The sequence below is a fragment of the Carassius auratus genome, unplaced genomic scaffold (genome assembly GCF_003368295.1).
Source record: "Carassius auratus strain Wakin unplaced genomic scaffold, ASM336829v1 scaf_tig00018446, whole genome shotgun sequence".
In the NCBI taxonomy this organism is placed as follows: Eukaryota; Metazoa; Chordata; class Actinopteri; order Cypriniformes; family Cyprinidae; genus Carassius; species Carassius auratus.
The window spans coordinates 92,533-116,699 of record NW_020524891.1 but is presented as its reverse complement, the minus strand read 5'-3'; the positions used below and the strand labels follow the sequence as shown (position 1 = coordinate 116,699).

At 39.7% G+C, this 24,167-nt stretch overlaps 1 protein-coding gene across 4 annotated transcripts in view; it reads left to right on the top strand.

Annotated features, from left to right (window-relative positions):
* The first annotated feature begins 16,972 nt into the window (after window positions 1-16,972).
* The window catches only part of LOC113076047 (transducin-like enhancer protein 3-A), a 33,657-nt gene continuing 26,462 nt past the window's right edge, over window positions 16,973-24,167 (top strand). For all 4 annotated transcript variants that reach the window (XM_026248698.1, XM_026248697.1, XM_026248696.1 and 1 more), the window contains exons 1-5: window positions 16,973-17,357; window positions 17,825-17,982; window positions 18,633-18,733; window positions 19,540-19,603; window positions 20,939-20,983. In XM_026248698.1, coding sequence (XP_026104483.1) covers window positions 17,959-17,982; window positions 18,633-18,733; window positions 19,540-19,603; window positions 20,939-20,983 — 234 coding nt within the window. In that variant the 5' untranslated portion in view covers window positions 16,973-17,357; window positions 17,825-17,958. The remainder of the gene's footprint in view (window positions 17,358-17,824; window positions 17,983-18,632; window positions 18,734-19,539; window positions 19,604-20,938; window positions 20,984-24,167) is intronic.

The window sequence follows — 24,167 nt, the reverse complement described above, 5'->3', positions numbered from 1 at the left end:
ACTCAAACCACAGAGACGAGTGTAGCTTTACCTTCACCTTAGGCCTTGAAAGTAAGGTTAAAAGACAGGCTTTAAAGAACACTTCAGTTATTTGGAAATACATCCTTTTAGTGGATTGTGTATGTTGCAGTATCTACAGTGTGACATTCTTGAGCCATCGCCAAGTATCTCTTGAGAACTCCCTTACGAAAAAAGTTTATTCAAGTGTGCTATTAGTATACTTCTTTTAAACAAAAAATCTGAAAGTATGCTTTTAGTTAACTTTTTATGTACTTCTCAGAAATGGGCTTTATGTACTTCTCAGAAATATACTTAAAATTACATTTAAGTATATTGACTTATACTTAAAAAAAGTATATTTTAAATTATATTTGAACTATACTTGTGCTCCTAGAATCCGTGTTTTCATTGTTATATGGTAGAGGGCGCTAGTACACATCTTCTGTACATAATTTCCAAGAACACACAAGTGAAAAAGCAAAAGAAACAACAGATACTAACACACGTAACACGATCATCTGACATGAAACAGCATCAAAACTGTAACATTATGGAATAAAATGTCGACCGATGAAGAGGTAATAATAACAGTCAAGCTCTTGGGTGTTGATCGACTCGAATCTACATTTTGATTATCACTCTGAATCCAATTCATAGTCTATTTTCAGCTTTTTGTTCAAAATGATATTTCTTTATTTTTTTATGAACTCATTAATGTGTTTAATAAAAGAATGCATGAAGCTAGAATATTTTTTGTTTGTTTACAAGCAGATCCCCTGTTCTTTCTTTAGACGTTTTGTGTGTTCAGATATTCATCTAACAAAATATAAACAAATTAAAACCTAAATAAGGAGATAGTAGTATATATAAAGTATGATGTAAAGTTCACTTAAAGAAAACTCATGAGTATACTTGCAGTATAAAAAAGAAAAGAAAAAGGTAGCAGAGGCAGCTCAGACCACCCACATTGTGAAGGAAGTATAAATCGGGCAGAGAGTGGTCTGGGTGAAATGAAGCCTCCTACCAGATAAGTCTGAGCTTTCATCAACCACATTAGAAGAACCTACATCTGCAGAACATTTCCGCCTTCATACAACTCAACAAAACTCTCCATTTAGACATCACAGAGTTGGAAATTAATGATTTTCTTGATGGTGATGGTAAAATGGGCACACTTAGTTTAATGTCCAAATGAACATGGCTAAAGTTTCAAGGTGCATTCAAGTTTTAAGTCAGATAAGCAATTTAATTCATTCATCTCAACTGAAGATCATGTGGGACATTCTATGAAACAGTATGTGTAGTTTTAGGTTTATTAGGTTTGGTACATTTCTGTGAGATTTTAAGAATTATGTTAGACAAGTAATGGAAAAATAACAGCAATTTTTTTAAACAAATCTAAATCTTAAATGACAGCATTCAAACATAATGTTAAACCTATTTTCCATATATTTTGATTTGATTAAAATTATTGGTTATACGCATATGTATATGACAGACACATATTGTCATTTCTGTACCACTAATAACTTTTTTCCATATAGGTTTCCTGAAAACCATCTTTCATTGGTTGGAAAAACACTGTTTAATGTTTATGAGGTACACATATAGAGATCATTTTGTACAAAAATGCATGTGCCAACCTAGTTTTGAAATAAACTGTGTAATTTGTGCAACACTTATGACTGTTTTCAAACAGGTTTCCTGAACACCATCTGTCAGTGTTTGAACAAACACTAAGTCCCTCCCCATGCTCAATTGTAATCTGGTTGACATTCTCAAACATAATAATAGCATCAAAAATCCTCAATGTTTACACTTTTTAAGGGTACTCTTCTTTCTTGCTTTCTCCTTATTGTGAGGACAAACACTCTATGATAGGTTTTTCTAAAACTCTCTTGTCATGGGCAATCAATACACAACTATGATTGTAGTAGTTAAGAGCTTCTCTGTTGACATGCTGAGACCTCTACTATTCTTATTCTTGAGTGGTCACACCACAGTGTTCACTGTATTGGATGAATGGCCAAAGTTCAACCCGAAGTGTGTTGACGACAGCAGAGAGATGAATTATGGGAGCTTGATGTCTGTGTGGTTTTTATCCCTTTCGTATTCCATTGATTTACAGCAGCGAGGCAGGCTCATTGTCCCAGCCACTAAAAATAACAGAAAAGGAAAACAACAACAGTGACACGGCAGTGGTATTGATTTTAATGGCCGGCTGCAGCCTCCCAGTCGCCCCAGGGTGCTTTTTATCGAGAGCAGTAAAATAACAAAGGAGATGGGCTGGAAGTTTTCCATGTATACCAATCAGAGTTTATAAATTGCTCCATTACCTTCATTTCCCTTGGTTACTCTGGGAACATTAGCAATTATTTTCTCGCGGGCTTCGCCCATGAAACTAATAATCTGGTGATTTAGTGCCTTGTGGCATAGTGCACCCTCTCCTGCCTGCCTTAATCCATTCATCTTGCCACCTATCAGTTTAACTTTGGTGGGGACAAATTGCTTTTCTGAGGACATCCAGGAGAAAATGGGTCAATATGTGTCTACATGATCAGTCTGAAGGCAATGTATCTTATAAAATAAGCTAGGCCTGGACAGAGGGTGGAAATTGCACGTGTATCTATCTATCTATATATCTATCTATCTATCTATCTATTAAAATGATATCTATTTTTCTGTTGTTTTATCATTCTATTATTCTATATATCATTCTATTGATTATTCTATATATCATTCTGTCCATAAGGTTTATAAACTTACAGACATCAAAGACTACATTTTTTCAAGTTTAATTCTACTTCAATTTCTATTAAATTGCAATGCCATATCCTGTTTGTTACTTTAATTCAAATGCAGAAAATTATTTGGAATTTAAAAGGCATTCTCAATTCAGCTCTGACGTGCTAATAAAGTATTTGCAGAAGTCTGTGTAGATTGTAAATATTTATTTTTGGAAACTTTGAGGTGGATGTTCCTGTTCATTGTTTTTTTTTTTTCTTTGACTAGTGGAGTTTGTCTTTAAAGTTAGTGTGCGGGATGTGTTTGCTTTTATGGAGGCCTCAAATTTGTCCAGTTCTCAGTCTGTAATAAGACTTGTGGGTCTCCCTCCTTCACACAAACTCACACACATGGATCTGTGGTAAGAGAGTGATCCAGCGCTGGCTGACGGCCCTGACCTCAGCTCTTCCCAGGCTGGGTGGGATGGCGAGCACTGCCAGGCCGCAGTTTTACGAAAATGGGCAGCGAGCTCAGACTACACAATATTGCTATGTGTGTGTGTCCATAGCACTAGGGGATGTGGTTGTTCCACCAATGACCCTGTTATGCCAATGCCACATACCAGGTTATCCCACCCAGGAGCTCCTGAACAACAGTAACCTAATCACCTTCCCAGCACCTGGCATTGCGCCATTTCAGTGGCTTGGTACATGGCTGTGCATCAAAGGTAAAGGGCTTGAGCAAATCTGGTGCTTTCTGTCCACTGTAATTCATGTCACCTCTGAGGCCTCTGTGCTCACCGTAAAAGCAGCACAGTGCTGTGGGATGAAGGCTCTGTGTATAATAGGAGTTGACACCCTACTCTTATACCCATTGGCTGGGTGGGTGATGGAGTGGAAGAGTGTTTTTCTCCTAGGTACTGCAGACCTAGATCTCTCATCGAGCCGTCTCAAGGCACTGGGGGCAGAAATTGTGTGTCACCCCGGCGCAACTCACCACTCTCTCTCTTTCCTCTCCCCACGGGTGCTGCCCTTTGTCCCTGTCATATTCTGTTGATAGAATCTCTCAGACTAAACTGTACATTTACAAAGGATCTAAGGCTGAGATAAGATTTCTCAAGGGTCTGACTTATCTGGAGGTTTCAAAGAGGAAAAAAGCAGAAGTCGAACTTAGTTATCTTGCCCCTTTGTCCCACTAGTCTCCACAGGCCAGCTGTTTTGTATGACTGTAAATTCAGATTGTGTATAAAACAAGGAAAGAAGGAAAGAAAAGCTTGATGTAAATATTAACAGCTGTCACAAGTTTATTGTACTGCACAATCCCATATGTAGGATTGTCTGTGCAGTCTTTTTACAGCTTGCTACCATATGAAATATCAAAACAGAGTCTGAGCAGGAATGAAAATAAGACATCACACTTTAAGCAGCAACAGCATGCTCATCTGAATACATCCTGTGATCCTGATGCCTGTGGAACCATTACAATAGCTTATGAGTTACAGCCGAATCAATCGCATAGCCATTGCACACAACCACAGGGGCCCAGACATCACTCAGCAGTACCGCAGTCCCAAATACAGGGTAGTCGGCTCCACAGTAAACCCCATGTTAAGCGGCTTCCTGACCTCAGGGCTAGGGGTCAGAAGCGGGGAAAAAACATCACACAAGAGCCACAATTACAGCCCTCATACATGAAAAGTGTCTCTTTTTATTCCCTGACAGGGCTCCCGTTGTTAATGGCTAGGTCTGCATGCTGCGTAAACAAACAGGCAAGCCGAGGCCCGGCCGCGTCTGTACTGGCAGCCAGCAGCAGCGGCAGTGGTTTCAGTGGTGGGGGACGATTACAGGATACAGCATGGGCTGTGGCTGAGATGGCACACAGTCCAGTCCACTTTGGGCTTCTGTCACATTGTAAAGGGCTCTCTATCTGTCTCGATCCTAAGTCTCTCACTTTCTCTCCCTTCCTATTTGTTTATGTCTGTTTATCAGTGCTTATTGCAAAGGGAAGCATTACTACATTTACATTCGACCAAATAATCAGTTTATAATAAGGATTGGATTATGGATTATTAATAAACAACGCTAGCAACCACTCTAAATACTATAGTATCACATAGACACATTTTGCAAGGCAAACACCACTCATATTTTCTTCAGAAAACTGGTTTTACTAATATTTTTCTTTCTCTCCTTTCTGCCATAGAAGTCTATATACTTGGGAAGAGCCTTTGGGCTTTCCGCAGATTCAAATCAACTATCTTCTGGTTTAGGAACTGTGTGTTGTACATTTGTTATGCAGATATGGTCCCTGAAGGAATGCCTTTCCTTATGCTGATAAAGTCAATGGAGGAATGGCTGTGCTACCATCGTTTGATAAATGATACTAATATACAATATCTTTAGTGCTGAGAACATCATACCCAAGAGTTGGGAATTATCCTGCTGAACTTATCATATCCTTTACATATTAAGCACAAACTAAGCCTTCAAACCTGCCTTTAAAGCAGCAGAATTATTAGGTGGAATTTAAACTCCATATCCACAATCCATTACATATATGTAGATGACGTTACTCTTAATCTTAGTTGAACACTGACAATGAACAGTTATATATAAGCGCAAGCCAAATTATATTTAAGCCATCATCAAACCTTCCAAAAAGAAATTAAAAGCAAAACTATTCTTTTATATGAAAGTTGATTACAAGGTACAAGCATCGAAAGTCCAAAATCCTTGTAAAGTAAGCTAAACATTAGTCAACTCTTAGATACTTAAAGAGCTTGCATTTGATCAGAAATGCATTAAAATAAGTAATATTATTAGAATTTCAAATAACAGTTTTCTATTTTAATAATTTTGCTTATGGAATTTATTCACTTGATGGCAAAGCAGAATTTTTAGCAGCAGAATTTTTTGTATTTTAGCGTCATCAAACCTTGAACCATCCAAAAAGAAAGTAAAAGCAAAAATATTGTTTTATATGAAAGTTAGATTACAAGGGACAAGCATCGAAAGTCCAAAATCATGTAAAATAAGCTAAACATTAGTCAATTCTTAGATACTTAAAGTGTTTGCATTTGATCAGAAATGCATTAAAATAAGTAATATTATTAGAATTTCAACTGTTTTCTATTTTAATAATTTTGCTAATGGAATATATTCCCGTGGTTTTTAGCATTGCTGAAAATACCTGAGCTGCTTAATATTTCTGTGGAAATTCTTATACTTTTTTTCAGGATTCTTTGATGAATGGACATATGGAATGGAATAATACTTATAATCTAACATACAAGTAAAGAATATGTCTTTTTAAGGCCCCTCAACTTTTTAGTTTTACTTTTTTGAGTGGCTTAATGATGGTTTAAATATGCATCCTCATAACACCTTTGAAAAATATTTGTTAGTTCTGAGTAGACAAAAATGAAAATGAAAACACAGGACAAATTGAATGAAGAAGATTACAGCAAATACAGCCCTTCCATTAGACATGCACACACAAACATCCGTACACTTATACACACCATTCCCCCAGCGGCTTCTGAAAGAGAGAGAGAAGTGCAGCTGGTGCACCTGCCTGTGTTTGTCTCCTCTCCCCTCCTAAGCTCTGCTAATGAGGGGGATTTTAATTACTGATAGCGTGTCCCTATCCCTCAGCTAACTGTACTCGGCTTCATTAACCGCCATCAACAGGAGAGTGCTGAACATAAACACAGCTCATTAATGCTGCCTATCCTCCCGCTCAACTCGCCTCATTTTTCTCTTTCTCTCTCTCACACGTTCTCCCTCCCTCTCTCTCGCTTTCCTCTCATTCTTTATAGTGGCATTCCTGTGGGATGAGAGGTCACAGTCCAGGTCAGCCCTCACTTAGATTAAGATGCAGGGCACTGAGAAAGTGATGTTTTGTGTTTGTGCAAGGACTTTTTTTCAGGGATTTCTCAGGGTAGGTCAATATTTGTCCCCATAGAGGTCACATGACTGTATAATCTCAGCACTAGAGATACACCTTTATATAGAAATGCTGGCTGTTGTTGTTGCTGAATTATCTTGTGAAATGTCACAGAGCAGTTTGAGAAGCAAGTGAGCAGGGAGCACCCAGTGAGTCCCCTTGGCACGCCAGATAATATGGATTAATCTGCCTTTCACACTCCAGATACAGCAACAGCATGAGTAGGCCCGGTCCCGCTCCCAATGTCTCCTCGCTCTGGACTGTTCATTGGACCTGAAAATGTATTTTCACATCTCAGCCATACAGAGAGAGAAGGAGCGAGGGAGGGAAGGTGGGAGACTGCTCGGGCAGACCTCTCGGATACAAGAAGCACACAAGAACTGTTTTGCTTTCTCCGTCTTCCTCTTTATCTGTGTACACACTCACAATGCCTTTACACTTTACCAGTCTGACAGACACCACACACTGAGTGGGTAGCTGCTAAACATCACAATTTCCTTTGTTTTCTCAGCCAGGGGGTTTTAGAAATGTGTGACAATGACAATAACAAAAGCATACTAATGACTTGTTCATAACATATATGCATACACTATATATGTATAAACATATTTATGTACACACACATTACTATATATATTATGTATAAAAGGACTATTATATATTAAATATGTTATATATACATAGTCAATATATATATATATATATATATATATATATATATATATATATATGTGTGTATATATATATATATATATATATATATATATATATATATATATATATATATATGTGTGTATATATATATATATATATATATATATATATATATATATATATATACATGTATATATATATATATATATACTGTGGTATAAAAGTTCTTCAAAATTAAAGACTTTTAGATTATTATTTATCATTTCTCACGTGGGTTCACCTGTATTATGCTCACATTCAGAGACAATACATTTTAGAAATTCCTATCAGGTAAATCAACCATGTTTTGCTCCTATCAAGTGTGTGTTTTTTTCCTTTATAGAGCTTCATGGCCTATTTTACTATTTGTATGTGTTGGATTTCTACATGTACTGTGTGATGCATAACAATTTATAAGATGGCTTGCATAACATTTGGAAATATGTACTAGTGGAGTGATGCTCAAAGATGCTTGCTTTGATTACCTCAACATTTTTCATGGTCCAGGTTTGTAGGAAAACTGATTTAAGGTCAGCAAAGAAATCTCAGTGATAAGCAGTATATATGGCCTTGCATGATAGCAGTGCTCCAGTAAAACCAGTCTTGGCCCTGGCATCAATGATTAATGTGGCTACAAAGTGGGAACGTTTATGACATAATTTTCCCCTCTGGAACATGAAACGTGTCAGATGTAAATGCAATCATTTGCCATTCTAATTACTCTCTAACCAATCTCCTTCTCCATCTCACTGGCAGAGTGATACATTGCACCAGCGTTCGCACGGCGGCACAGTCATTAGGCAAAAGTGGTGGTAATATCACAAGCCTGGAATGTCGGCCCACGTATTTGGAGCTGCATGAAAATATTTTGGACCGCGGCTCCGAATCCTGCCCACCACACGTCATCAAAGCCTTTAATGTTGGCTGGCTTAGGCGTGCACACTGTAGCAGGTACACTGTGCTCTTTGTTTACCCTCTTCTCTTACCAATCTGGTGCACAGATGGCTAACAATTATTTCTCTGTGTGCTCATTGCTGCTGGCAAACTACCAGCGTGCTCTGAGATTGGTGTAATCTTTTATTATTTATGATTGTCTTAGAATTCTGGATCAGTATTTGAGCACAATCTGTTGAATAGCTGAGAGGCGCGAGTGAACGGGGGAGGCGGAGGAGTAAAATTGAGTGTAAACAGAGCCGAGAGAAGTGGAGGAGCTACCGTAATGAAGCTGTGATATTGGGGCCGTTTAAACGTGAGACACACTTCTGAATTCAGTTGAATTAAATCCCATTACCACACGCTAAATATACAATTTGTTTTAAGCTTGCCGTCGGTTGTGTGTATGTTAATAAGCGGCATGCTGCAGGCACTTTCAGGGAGACTTTTTGAGGGCACAGGCTAATAATTAGATTTCAAAAAGGAAGTCAATTTAAATCCTCATTTGAAGGAAAAATAAGAGGCTTAGTTTCACACTGTAGCACTGCACCACATTAATTTGCATGGCTTCTGTTCGCTCTCATAAGATTCCTGGTGCCGTATGATATCGTAAATCTTAAATTAGCAAACATAATGACCTCATTCCAGAGATAACGCTATGAAGATTAAGCCTTTATAACATGTCTGTTTTTGTTTGTTAAATGGCTGCCTGGCAAGGGGAGCTATTGCATGAACCTATAGGTCTCGGACCAGTGATCAGTGTCATTTCCAGCTGATTGTTTTGCAGGTCCAATAGCAAGATCAGAAGTGCTCCGCTTCACGGATCTTCTTGTACTGGTGAGCGATCTCTCGCAGAAAGGCCAGAGTTCCAGCTAGAGGCTCGCTCTCAACACCACCTGTCAGAAATCCCACTCTATTCATCGATCTGTTGTTCCATGTAAAAAACATCTCTCTCTCTCCCTTACCATGCCTCTTTTCTCGCTCTCTCGCTTCTCTATTATTCTTTGACTCTTCGTTGTCCTTCTCATTGTTCTCTTCCTCTCTCACCGTTTCACTCTATTACATTCCCTCCCTGTCTTTCTCTCTCGTTTTCAACTTAATAATGGAATGGAGTCCCCATCGGAGGCGGCATGGCACTGCAGATGGAGGAGTAATTTTTTTAGGGAGCATGTGTCAGTCAGCAGCTATAGGAGTGCTTGTGCACAGGCAATTTTGCCTGGAGGAGCAGGGCTTTATTGCTTTTGTGGCAGGAAATAAGAAAAGAGACTCTCCATGGCGTGGAAGTCATGAAATTACAGTATCTTGGAAGAAAATGAATAGGGGCCGTGCGAAGTAAGCGCCAGCCTTTGTTCTGTGAAAGCAGCACGCGCTGGCTTACTGAGCCTGTCCGAACGTCACCTTTTCCTTCCAGTCAAACTGAGTACATGGTCACCCCTGATGGTGATCAGGTGTGGGACGAGAACAAATGCCAAATGCAGTTTTTACACCAAAACTGTGAGAATTTGAATTATATATATTTATGTGTGTGTGTGTGTGTGTGTGTGTGTGTGTGTGTGTGTGTGTGTGTGTGTGTGTGTGTGTGTGTGTGTGTGTGTGTGTGCGTGTGTGTGTGTGCGTGTGCTCTTGTTTTTGTGACATATCAGGACACAACTCCGTATAATGACATGGGTATGACACAGGTATTACAAGGAGAGGGTGACTTAAGAGGACATAACCCATGTCCCCATTTTTCAAAACACTTATAAATCATAGAGAAAGAGAATTCGTTTTTTTGAGAAAATAAAAATGCACAAAGTTTCCTGTGAGGGTAAGGGTTAGGTGTAGAGTTGGTGAAGGGCCATAGAATATACAGTTTGTACAGTATAAAAACCATTACACCTATGTGATGTCCCCACTTTTCACAAAAACAAACATTTCTTATTACTAATTTTCCAAGCAAAAGGCTCTTGTTGTCAGACTCTGTTCCATGTTTCATGTGTGTTTTACTCCCCATTTGTTTCCATGTCCATATTTGGTCCTTCTAGTTCCTGTCCTTATTTGTTCCAGGTGTCCCCTTTTAAGTTCTATCGATCCCAGGTGTGTCAGGTCATCCCATCGTCATGTCCTTTGTATAAATAGTGTTTCATGTTATCAGTTTGGTGTCTGGTATTGTGAATGTCTATCCTAACTGCTACTTGTGGTTTCGTGGTGCTAATTAAAATCTCCTGTGTTGATGTACTCCTGGTCTCCTTGCTCGGCACTCCTCCACTGTACTAAGATACGACATTTATGACCTTTTGGAGCAGTTTTTTCTCTGTTTACATTTAAAAACTGTCAGCATATAAAAACTGAATTGCATTGCTGTTATCTAATTATTTTTCTTTTTTAATTCTAAAGAACCACTTATAGAATTGTGAGAAAAAATCAGTCATTAAATTCCTTAGTTTCCGCCCCAAGCTCTGTCAAAATGTTCTCCTGCTCCTTCCATGTCAGGTTTGGCAGCGGTCCTCTGGAGCATGGGGTGTAATTTTTTATTATTGTCACATCTGCACTCTGTGCTTGTAATGAATCTCTATAATCACACAACACCACTGTTGGCCAGACAATGATAACTTAATCTGCCTTCTGATCCTTTTCAAAGCATTCACTTGCGCTGAAAGCCCGTTTTTAAGCCATTGACCGAATTCCTAAATATTACTTTAATGCATTACTTTGCATAATCGGTTTTGATGTGTTATCTGCCTGCAGTTGGCAACTTGTTGAATCCAGAGTCAGGTTGGCTGGACAGCCATCCTTTATTTTTATTACAAGCCAATTAGAAGAATGAACTGCCAGATTTCTTATCTAGAAATAGTGGCTGTATTTTGTAAAAATATAAGTCATCATTTATCATAGGAGCATGTGTTGTGTTTCTTTTGTCGTGGATTGCACTTTTCAGACTTGTTCCCATAGCAACTAGGTACTGCACCTTTACAAAGCTATTAGATTTTGACTAAAGTATTCCTAATTCCAGTTTTGAAAATGAATATAATTTTAGTACGTTTGTTTTTGTCTTTATGCACAAAATTAAATAATGATCGATTTTGATTGAACAGTAGCAGCTCACACTGTGTGTGCAGCGACAAGCAATTGTAGCGGTGTTCAGTGCATATGACATTCTAGATTACAACTTGGCATGTAGAAAGGGAAACCTGCGGTGAGTCTGCTGGCATGGAATAGCATCCAGCGAAAGAGCAGTTATGAGAGTAGACAGCACGCTAAAGCTGTATGTTGCACGGGGGGAGCAAACAAGCTCTGTCTGCATTTTCGTTCAGCATTAGAAACAATTTGACGGACATGGGGTCTGGAGCCTTCATGCTGCCCCCTAAAGTCTATAGTGAACCAAGCTGGCATGAGAAAATACCAGCCCTACCGTTCCATGCTTACATATTGAAGCTCCCTGCTATGGTTTCTGGCACACTGATGACATGATGACCCAGTCAACCACCTGCAGCGCATCCCCGAGGTTGGCGTTCTCAGCTGCAGACAGACAACTCCCCCCTTCTTCCCGCTAAGACAAGTCTCCCCGTGATTGACCCACAATCCACTGGGCTTTCGGTTCCCATGGCAACAGATCCCCATGCAGTCTTGAAGTGATCTACAAAATAATGCACATCAACGTATTTTTAATATGCTCTGCTGTCTCCCTTTCCAGCAGCTGGGCGCTCGCAGACGTGCGCGCACACGGTGAAAATCTGTCAGACAATTAGTTTTGCTTAGATTCATCACAGAACTGTCAGGCACAAAGCTTGCATCAATCACACTCCATTGATTTTATGCTACCGCAAGAAATGAGACCTTCACAGATGTACAACAGATAGTGTTGATTTGTGTGGAAATACAGGAGAGGCAGAATCTAATTAGAATCGGATTAATCTTTTAGGGGGGTTTCTCGCCCCACCCTTGCATGGCCATAAACTGACAATGATGTTTCCAACAGAGAGGGGGAGGCGTATGAAAAACAGCTTCCACTATCTTTAAGATGCGTATGGCATCATCTTGCGAGGTGTGATGGGTTTACACCTTGATTATGGCCCATTGTACTCTTCATCCTTTGGGGACAAATTGAGCTACGGTTTTCAGAAGTGTATGACCCTGAAGAAAAATAGCGATAATAATAATCTGTGGTGGAGTGGTTTGGGGGGAGGGGGCCTTGTTGATCATTGTGGAATAATAATGACACAATACCCCATTAAAATCTCCCTCCCAGTGACTAATCCTTCTCCGCTTTAATGAGAGCAAACGAATCCAGCAGAGACACGGAGCGGTTCGTGCTTTGGGAGTTCAAAGGAAAGGCTCTGGGAACTTCAGCGGCTCATTGTGAAATTGATGTAAATGCCGAAGTAAGTGTCGCTAGCAATTATCTAACGGCATTGCTCTGGCCTAGAGTGAGATGTGACTCAGAGAGAAAAGCCAAGAGCAAGGATAACAGAGGGCCCTTTTGCTGTTTCAGCCACGGTTTTGATGCTAACAAGAGAGCAGAGGGGGTCTTGCAATGTTTACAACAACACCGAAATCCCTCCGTTGGAGAAAAAGAAAAAGTATTCTCAAGTGTCATCATCTCACTGGTTTGCGGTTAACCTAAAGCTACGTGATGCTGTGTATTAATGGATTGCTAATCAACAATAGCACAAGAGAGGCTTTCAGTAGCTTTTTGTAGCTAAGAATGCCTGACAGGAGGTCAGACTTCAAGTGTTTGATATCACACAGTCTGCCAGCCTGAGCGGAATAAATGATGGCCGTTGCCATTATGGAGGAGGAGAGGCTTTGTAAATGGGAGCATACAAGCCTCTTGACAGATGAGTCAGTCGCTGCACACAATAGTCATTAATGCGGCTGTGTTCTCAAAAATGGACTCATTGTAGCATTTTATTGTCACAGGCTGAATAGCATTAACCCTTGCTCTGAGGATATGAATATACTCTCAACAGATCCTCTAAATGAGGAAAAAATCACTATCTGACTGGTAGTGAAATATTAGCAGGCCAGAGGGAGTGTGTGTGTGTGTGTGTGTGTGTGTGTGAGGCGTTTCTTTGGCTATTAGGCCTCTTCTAAAGCCAGTGTAGACAGGGCTATTGATTTTTACGACAACACAGTGAGAAGGTCATTGTGGTTGACAGGTTTTGGGGGGATCTTTACTGTTCATTCTGCTAGCATTTTACCCTTGGCAACTCCAGCAAATTGCCAAGGCAGCTGTACCTTTCAGACACTCATGTGTAATGAGATTTTGGCTTGAAGTGATATCAAAACACTGAGGAATAAAATGGATTGCATTTATTAGCAACAACCAGATAATAATTAAAAAATTTTAAGTATAAAATAATTTGAAAAAAATTTATATTATTATTTAAAGTATAAAACAAGCTGAATGTAAAAGTGAGGTCCGTCGCGTGGCTAAATTTCGCAAGCGAAATCTGCATGATTGGGAGTTTCACATGAGTGCGAAATCCGGCGTGGTTGCAAAACAACTTGTGTGAGAGGTGCTTCATACATCTCTACACTACTGACAGTGTAATGGCCTTTTTGCACACCAAATTTAGCTGTAATATCACTAATGTGACAGTACTGTAAGATTGTGTCATTCTCATTTGTGTACAGTGCAACACTGAGACAATGCATATCTGTTTGCTTGCAGCACGTAGTGCTAATGCCTGTACTTGAGGCTTTAAGATATCAATGAGTGGCTGTTGATGTCAGAGAATTAGAATTACAGAATAGTAATTGGCTCTGTTTCCCCGCTGCTGGCTGTATTCAGCCTGGCCCGGAGCCTCTGCCAATGGCTCCATCCCTTTTTGTTTGGCGACACTGTTCATGTCTGCATTTGTCCCTTTTGATAAGGCCTTTCATCCTGTTTGCATTGATTACAGCCTGACGAGTCACCCTGATACACTGTGGGCCATTCAATTCCCTTCACCACACACTGGGCCCATTGTGGGCTTGGAATGCATGTGTGTGCGTATGTGTGATTGCACTCTCTGTTCTCCTGGCTTTTAGGTACCAAAGCACAAGCATGTCAGTGCCCCGGAGACAGCGCTATGGCACAATACTCACTCATCATGGAAATAAGCCCCCCATTTTATGCTCCATGAGCGAGAACCTTCCGATTGAATGTGGTGGAGAGTGTGGCGCAGTACTCATTAATGGGCCGAGAGTTTACATTTCACCCTAGCTTTTTATGTGCGTCACATTAATGACAACATACTGAGCAATCTGCATAAGGCACCAATCGGATGGTGATGGATTTATCTGTGCCTCATTTTCAGCGTACAAACATTAATGGGGCTCACAAGATGTATACCCTCCTTATGAACTAGCATTATACTGTATGTTTATCAACGGCTGAGCCAGAACAAGAAAGAGCCATCTGTAATAGCGAGAGGGAGAAACATCAAAACACACAAGATGACCTGAATAACTGGAATTTGTGCACACATTGTTACTCAAACGTTGGAGCGCGGCTGGCTTGTTTTCAGTCATGTGTTTAGGTTGTGTGTGTACGTGTGGGAACCAGGCAGCAGCTCAGGTTGTGAATTGGGCAGGCGAACCTTGTTCTGTGAAGAATTAAAAGTACCTCTGCAAATAGTGGCATGTGTAAATTCTGGGGGGTGGGAGTTTCACAGTGGCTGGGGTTTCCATGTAAATAAACAGTGAGGAGGTCTGCGTGGGTGGAGGGGCCCTGGCCTTCTCCCTGGGGTTAGGCCCAGTCTTTTGTTGCTCTAAATCCAAGCACTTTCTATTGAGAAGGATGGGGGGTTGCCTGGGAGAGATTAGTCTGCCAGTTCTAACACCCACACACACACACACATACATTCTGTCTCTTTTTCAGCCAAAAGAACAGCCCTGATAAGCACTTCCGGATTTTTTTTATTTTTTTATCAAAAGGATGGACATAATCAAGAGTATCAGCCACAGGCCAACCACAGAACATGAGCCCCCAATTCATAACCAAAACCACAGTCCATAAATGCTAAAGACTTCACATAACTGAGCTTTAATCCCAGACTTGGAATAAACATTAAGGAAATCCATGGTGCATTGCAATTTATATTTTCTTTTAAAATCCTAAAAAGACCACCCTGGTGTATATATGTTGTAGATTATCCATGTTGCTATGTATATAAAAAAAAAACAGAAATGTATTTAACGTGTAGATCCAGGAGGAAGTAAACACTGAGAAAAAAGGAATAGAAAAAAAGGGTAAATTTGATCATTTGTACATATTTATCAAAAATATAAATAACAGCATTAACATACAATATTAAATGTCCTAATCGTAAATAAGTAAATACTGTCTAAATACTTACTAGCTTGTTTGTAAACAAACATGTTCAGAAAACGTTTTGCTTTTTCATACTTTATTAATTTGTCAAGATGATGCTATTGTCAGGAAGTTGCCTTTAAATGTATGCTTGTAATTAAAAACAGAAGAAGAAGCATGTTTAATAGATCTCTTAGTTTACAGAGATGTAGATAACATTTAAATGACTTTATTGGTATGTGGGTTACATGCGATTATGAGTGAAGAGATTTTTCATTATTATATATATATTATTATTATTATTAAGTGTTTGCATGCTCCTTTGTTTTATGTAAGGCTCTCATTACCACGTGGTAGTAACAGATTGTTTGAACTGGAAAGAAAAGCCATTCGAAGCTAATTAAGCAGCCATTCCAGGCACTATTCACGGGCAGAAGAGCGAGAAGCACAAGCATTTGTCAGCGCTTGACCCCGCGTGGTTTTGATTGACAACAAACCTTCTTGAATGACAGCCTTAACCTTTACTGTCCAATTGCAGTCGAGAGACTATGAATGCTGCTCTGTGATTGGCTGAGAAGCTGTAAAGCCGCAAAGGGATCCCACGTGGGTGCAACAGAAGAATCTGCACGGGATTGGGCGCTCCTTCTCAGACAGGCCGTTGCTCACGGAGATCAAACCCGAACAATCATCGTATTCCCAACGCTAGCTATCTGTCCATCTTGATGATAGGTCATATTTGTGTAGATGTACACGATGGATGCAAAATTATGTTATGATCGGGACACTAAGCTTTACAAATCTGAAAAAGAATGTCCTTTTGTAAACACCGATTAAACCAGCATTGTTTAAATAGGAAAATGATACAATTTTAAAACTTGTTCCAAAATAGATCAAGTAAAATGACGCGTTATAAATGCCAGCTTTTTTTTCCCCCTATCGTGAGCCAGAACACAACACAGCTTTAATATGTGTGTAACCGCCTCGTCATCATTTCATATTTTATTGTTCTCTTAAAAATTGTAAAGCAGAATGCTAACCTACTTTATGTAAACACTAGCGTTTGAGCCGACATAATAAATAATCGTGATTTTAACACACTGTGTCGATGCTTTTTTTTCGTTTATAACAACGCTTGTGTCTACACTGTGAGTGTTTTAGAACTCCAAACAAAGGCATTTACTTTGACATCGGACCACTTCGTTCAGAAATACCTAGAAATGTTCAACGGCTACACTATGAGCTACCTGTTCTGATCTAAAATGGCGATTATGATATGATGTCATGCATCAGGATGCAGTCCCCACGTGGGGACACAGTCCTGCGATTGGCCGGCAGGGCAAAACTCTCGGTTCTCTCATCTGATTGGGTGACAGAAGGTGCTCTCTCAGTGGCTCAGCCCTCGTGTCAGTAGACTGTCTGTGTGTGGCAAAGGGTTTCGTTGCTGGACGAAGGGGAAATGCTCAAGCGGCGAAGAAGTACAACGTTACACTTTTAAACATTCCAAATCTCTTCAAATTCGGAAGTATATTTTTGGCACTGTTTTCTGGGGATTACACGAACATTTTTTTCGCGCTGTGGAGTTTGGCATCTCTTTATTGCTTTGCCTCGGAGAAGCTGGTTCTCATCGAGTTGCTTCTTGTGATAGAGCGAGCACACGAGAGATGTTCGCCACCGTTCGCATCCAACAGGAACCGTATCTTTCTCTCAGATATTGAAGCAGTGATTAACATTTCAGAAGTTACTGGAACAGTGAAAGTGTTTCGACAGTTCGGACACACAAGGACAGGTAACGTACAGTGGGCTAGCAGGTTAGCCAACGACAATAGCTTGTTATCCAACCAACCAAGACTTGAATCGCTTCTCACACACATACACTGACTGGGCTCCTTATCACTTTGTCGACTCATTTACGGTGTTATTATTCGGTTTCTTTCAAATAATGCGAAGAGCTAGGTGAGCTCCTGTCAAAGTGTCAGCCAAACAAAGAACAACATATTTTCCCCCATTATTTTTTTTGGTTTTCTTTTATAGTAGAGGAGCTGTTGTTTCGCTCGAGCGCTCCGAATGTATCCCCCCCGCCTGACACAGTGAACGGAGTTGTTTTTAAAAGTGCAAATGAATATACGTTATGACGCTCTTATAGAATTCTTCTCAACCGCAAGTTTAAATTTTCAACCGTCGTTTTAACCCTCTGTTTGAATGTAACGGTCTCCTCCTCGTCTGTTTGTTTATTTTTCATTGTTTGGGCTACAGCAGCAGAGATCTGAGAGGATTTTTGCCCCCAGCATCCAGTGGGCTTCGTGTCCGGCTGATTTTTACAGTACAGTGGCGTGCCCGTGGACACCCCCACCGAATAGACCTCCAATAAATAAAGGATACATTTGGAGATGTATCCACAGGGCCGGCATCCGGTAAGTGCATCTTGAACTGATATTAAACATAATTGCTACATCTGCATCAGTTTAGCAGGAGAGCAAGGGCATAGCCGCCCGTCCATGACGAACGACATCATGATGTGCACCTTCGTTTGATTTGCTAAGCCCTGGTGCCTGTGATAATGCTTTGAAGTGAAAGAACAGGGCGGTTGGAAGCACAGTCAAGTGGGGTAAAAACCCCTAACGCCTAGTGTCAACAAAGTAGTTGAAGTTGAATGGTTAAGAAATCTTCTTTGTTCTCTAGTATGTTTTCATGAGCACCTGGTTTAGAGAGAACAAGGGTGAAAACAACAACATTTTTACAGGCGCAGTTTGGCACGCTTGGACCCATCCAAGCGAGGCGACCCCATTTCTCCCACCACCGGTGTTTATGTAAGGCACTAAAATGGCAGACCCAGATCTGTAAAGATTCCCCCCGCCTTTGTCAGAATGCTACTGGTGCTTCAGCTATCTCCCAGATGTCACTGTAGCGTGGATGTCACCCCAGCCCTTATTCAGGCTGAAATATTAGAGCTGCTCTCCCAGGGCCCAGAATGCATTAGAGCTTCGCTCTGCAGTCGGTGGAAAACAAATTTGGTTCTCTGAGGATGTAATTGAGTTTGATTGATGTGATGGCTGTCTTTCAGGCGCCCCACCAGCCTGGTCAGCCAGGCTTCAAATTCACAGTGGCAGAGTCCTGTGACAGGATCAAAGACGAATTTCAGTTCCTGCAAGCCCAGTATCACAGGTAATAATTTAGAGTTATATGCCTGTAAAATAGCTTGTACAATTACCACTTCACCTAATTGCGTTTAATGGGCAGAAGGGAGGAACGCTAAGTCTAATTCATGTTTTAAAAATGTGTGGTGAAAATGAATTTATTTGTGATCATATGAGGTAGAGGTGCATAATGTATTGGCACCATATCGGTAATCATGGGTTATTAAATTTACAGGTTTTTTTTCTGCCTGTTGCTAGATTATTTCAGTCACCATTTAATGTTAATTTTAAAGTGATGGTGCGTGATTACAGTGAAGCTTTACCCTTTAAAACTACAATAAAAAAGGGTCTTTTCTTGTTACAACAAGGACTTAAAATTAAGTTTTTGTTTAATTGAGGTATTTTTTTCTTTAGTAAATTTCAGTGAATATATTTTATTTGAATGCCTAAATACACTTTAGCCTTACAAAATGTGAAAGATTTGAAATTAATTAGTTATTAGATGGATAGAAATTCATATTTTGTGTTATGATTATTGTTTTAACAAACAGTCACATGTTTGATATCGTCCATCATATTTAAATTAACGTTTTGGCCCAAATATAAAATAATAAATGTATTTGATCAAATGAAAAAAAAAATTTTTTTTCCAGAATATTAATATTAGGAGATTCCTAATTTAAAGTGTTAAACTTTATTATGGATTAAATGAACCCATGCAAAATGTGTACTTATTTGTTTAGCTTCATGTTTGCCGTGTGGATTATTTTTGTGTGTGTAAGCTGTGAAAACACAAGTCTGTTCAGTAACTGATGTGTTTTGTTTTCCTCTTAGTCTTAAAGTGGAGTACGACAAACTGGCCAATGAGAAGACAGAGATGCAGCGCCATTATGTAATGGTAAGATTAGCCAATATGTGAGATGCCATTAGCTAGTAGCTGGGGTAAAGCTAGATGCCTTGTTGCGTGTCTCTCTGTATGTGTGTGTTTTAGAATGTGTTTGTGAAACCCCCTCTGGTGCTTTTAGTTCAGCCTCCTGCTTTATTAAAGGGCCCTGACTGACTGCTCTTAGCCTCAGGCCCTTTCATACACCAACCCTTAGCTGTAGGGGTCAATGACCACAGCATTGTCCCATCTTCTTTCTTTCCCCCTCTGTTCTCCCCCTTCTCTCTACCTCCCTCTGTGTGTGGATCTGATTATTCTCCAAGGAGACGTTGCTCTCAGACAAATGCATGGCCGTAAATTGGGTGAGGGGTGATGGAGGAGTGCCAGAGGCGTCTGTGGGAAAATACTCAATCGTAGCAGAAATCCAAGGTCTCTCCAGCGCTCTGTCTTTGATAACCAGACTTTAACCACAAACAAACAGCTACATAATTTCAGTGTTAATCTTAATCACAGACTTAATCATTTACACAACACCAAAGCTCTGAATTCAATCGTAGATGTTCAAGAGATCAAAACAGCCTCATGTTAGGATTTGTGATAGGGAAAGGAAAAACAAAGCTTTTCGTGGTGTAACTAAACAAGGTTTAACTGTGGAAGTGTATTCTCTTATCTTGTGTAAACATGTGAGCGATGACTTTAACCAATACCCAGGGACGCTAGTTAAACATTCCATTCACAGGAAAAAGCATGTCAGTCAGAAAGGAGGAGGAGAGGTTAGGTAAACACCATGTAGAATCCCCACACTGACTGTTTGAGTTGATAGTGTCAGAATCTAGACTTGCAGGATTGCACTGAGATCAGGGTGTGTTTGATCTTCTTCATATTTGTATTAATTTTTTTTTATTAAAACTTATTAGGTTTTATTAGAACATAATGTCATAATTGTCATTTCTTTTTTCTAGATGCAACTTTTTTTTTTTTTTTTTTTGGCCAGAAATAGCTCTTTGTGAGTAGTCATCATAATTATTATTTTAAATGGCTAAAAATTATGTGGAATATATAGAACTTTATTGGTTTAAATGTGGGATCTCTGACCTAAAATCCAAGTGGAATTTCCATTGTGTACTTTCATCAGTATTATACAAAGAAGGAGAAGCTGTGCAGATATGAGACACTGATATGGGATATGATTTTGAAGTATGCATCAAAAGCCTGTTCTCCTCTTTTTCCCCTCAGATTTTCACTAGAATTTGACTTTCTTTTCCCTACTCTGTGATGTGAGGTGAAATTGTTTGATGTGGCTCAGATTGAATAAAAAAACTGAGTATTTTTAATTTCTCTTTCTTTCAGTACTATGAGATGTCCTATGGGCTGAACATTGAAATGCACAAACAGGTATGTAGTCTTTTGATCCCTGTTCACACAATCTCTGACTCACAGAGGATCCGTGCGCTGTGTGCGTAGATGTCAGTCAATGCAGTCTCACTGGTGTGTTAGGAGACAAGTGAAGTGCACTCCGTAGAGATGATGAGAGAGAATGTGGACTGTGTTCTTTTGAGGAGCTGTTAGAATCAGGCTAGAAGTCAAGACATTACAAGCACACACACACAGAGTCAAGTCTCTTTTCCTGTTTGTGCTGAGTAGAGTGTGGTCAGACAGCTTTGATAAGATTAAAGCCAGGACTTTGGCAGGAGGGCTGTGTGATTTAATGACTAAAGGGAGCAGAGTCTGAGGAGTCCCTATTATGTCAGCACATTTAAGACAACCATTATAAATTTACACTAAGGGAAAAATCGACCACCATAAATTCATCCCCTCCAATCAATTTTTACCCTACGTTTTCTCTAGGGCGGCAATTAACATCTATTTTTGATTATTGATTAATTGGTCATTTTATCTCTTTGATTTAATTGGATATTCCATGTCTTTTCCAATAAGTGCCTAAAGCCAGCTCAGTTAGTCTAGCACAGTACACAAAGTGTTTTTTTATTTTTATTTTAAATTAGTGCTAGTATTAATTGGTTAGGTGCTGACAAAATAGACCTTTTTTTAAAGTGGCAAAAGCTGCTCGAATTGAGATGGGTCCTTCCACATGAAACTATGACCTATTATGACCCTCTTTGAAGTGCCGAGGAAACTGTTGTGATCTTTACCATTTTTTCTGTTTTTGCCCCAGAAATAAATAAATAAATAATAAAAAAAAAAAAATATATATATATATATATATATATATATATATATATATATATATATATATATTTTTTTTTTTTTTTTTTACTGCTTCAAAGTGACATCCATTATCAATGCATATCATTGACTAATCAACTATGTTCGTATTAATAGCAACTTATACACTCTGCATAATGTTTGCTGAATGAGATCCAATGCTTGTTTTTTACTCATTTTGGGGTGCTGATTACAAAACAGTTCTGCTTTATTTTGCTTTAGCACATCACGCTCTCACAAAATATTATGTGCATTTCAGAATTTTTGCTTTCAACAACTATTGTAAGGTGAAGAAGTCTTTTATAATCCCTTAAGCACAGAAAAACTTCCACAAAGATATGATTCCTATCTTCCTCTGAGCCGGGATATAACTATTTGTTTAATTCTCAGCCCATTTTTACACGTGAGACTCTGAAGACATAATTTATGTCTAATCTTGATTCCAAGGTTAGAAATATGGCCAGTGACAGAAGAAAATGTAAACATGACACTGATCCTTTCTACTACATCTGTGGAAGTATTACTACATCCAAAAATTACATATTTTACCAATTATTTATTTATAAACGTATGTTTATGTAACCTGACATCTTTGACACTAGAGTATTTCAACATATTTTTCTCACCTTTGCAGATCATAAGTTATATGATACATTTTGAATACTTTGTTATTTGACTGCTTTAGGTATTTATTTATTTATTTCTTTTTTGTAGTTTTAGGTAATATTAGGCAAATAATATTTTGCAAATAAGCCTTTTTTTTATGTGGGGCAGCTACATTGATTTTGATTAATTTATTGATTCATTCTAATATTGTAAATTTCTTTCAAATTTGGGATTCTCTTCCACCATATTTATAAAGCCTAATCTGATATATCCTGACAGTATTGTGACGCATCGCACGTTTCCTGTCCCCTAGAGAATAATGAGATTGTACTGTGCATCAGATGTAGTTAGGCCACCTCAGAGACAACCCAGCTTTCTCAGCCTGCTCCCCTTCTTCACCTTATGAAGGTTAATGGCATCAGGGAGGAGCTGGTGGATGGCGATCCATCAGTGTCCACAGTCTCTGCTCTTCTCTGTCTGTCAGACACCTTGCCACTTATCTCCCAACTGGCAGCTGAGGGACAGAGGAGTGAGAAAAAACATAGTTAGAGGGTGGGAGGGCTGGCCTTGTGTAAATAGGTTAATCGACTGATCCATTTTAGCACCTTGACTTTTATCAGGAACCACCACAGAGCCCATGGTTGCACTATTGAATTATTCATCCGACGTTGCCTTTAACTTACTAAAGAGCTACTAGGGAGCTAATGGTGTTCGTAAGCAAACTCGCAGGTCCAACCCTTTTATACAGGTCTATTGCTCCAGGTTAAACTGAACCCAGGAGCGGATGGCAGGCGGGGAGTGGTTAACCAACCGAGTTAGTGAAGATTGCCAAATCCACACCCCATTATTCTCAGCACTGAGGATTTAATTCCGACCATCAGGCAATCCGTTTCCTCTTCTATTAATTTGTCTCTGGGTGCTTCGTATTTTAAACAGTCGTGGCATAATGCAGATTTCAGGATGTGCCTTTTGTGTGATACCTGCAGACAGCCATAGTGAGGGAGGTAATGCTGCTGCTCCACGTCAATGAGTCGCTGTGATGACTGAGGTGTCCTCACAGTGAGGCTTATTTTGTGAGTTTTTTTTCTCACCTGTTGTGAGAATCAGAGGGGATCTCCTCGCTGTCAGACCCAGATTTAGCCAGTCAAGCCCGGCTTGATACGGGGATGCTGATAAATGATTTATAAGGGGTGCCCTAGGAAGTGTTTGCTAACTGCTGGATTGTCCTCCTCTATGTGAGCCAAAGCAAACTGACTGGCTCAGTGAGGTGAGTACACAAAGCCTCTGTTAAAGAGGAAGTGGGGTTGGAAACCGACCCGCTCCGTCACAGTTTATGGTGGTTAGGTCATGAAACCAGGTGAACCTGTACAATGACACTCCAAACATATGCATAAAAGAGCAGGGCTGTGGTAACAGGGCTATTTGAAAAGGCTTAGTATTAGTGGGATATCCATGCAGCTCTACTAACGCCAATCAATGCAGGTAAATTCTAATGCCAGTTATGAACAGCGATGCAAGTTAACAATCCTGTTAAGCTCGTGCCCTCATCTCCGGCACACACATATATAGACCTGTTATGACATGTAATACCTTTACTACAGAGAATGAGGCTGTCAGAGAGCATTACCACCCTCTCACCCTGGCAGAATACAGGGGCCCATCAACCCAGCTAGGTCAAGTATTGTTTGTGATGGAGACACATGCCTGGAAGGGCCAGTTGTTTTCCTCTATATTCAATGCTCATCAG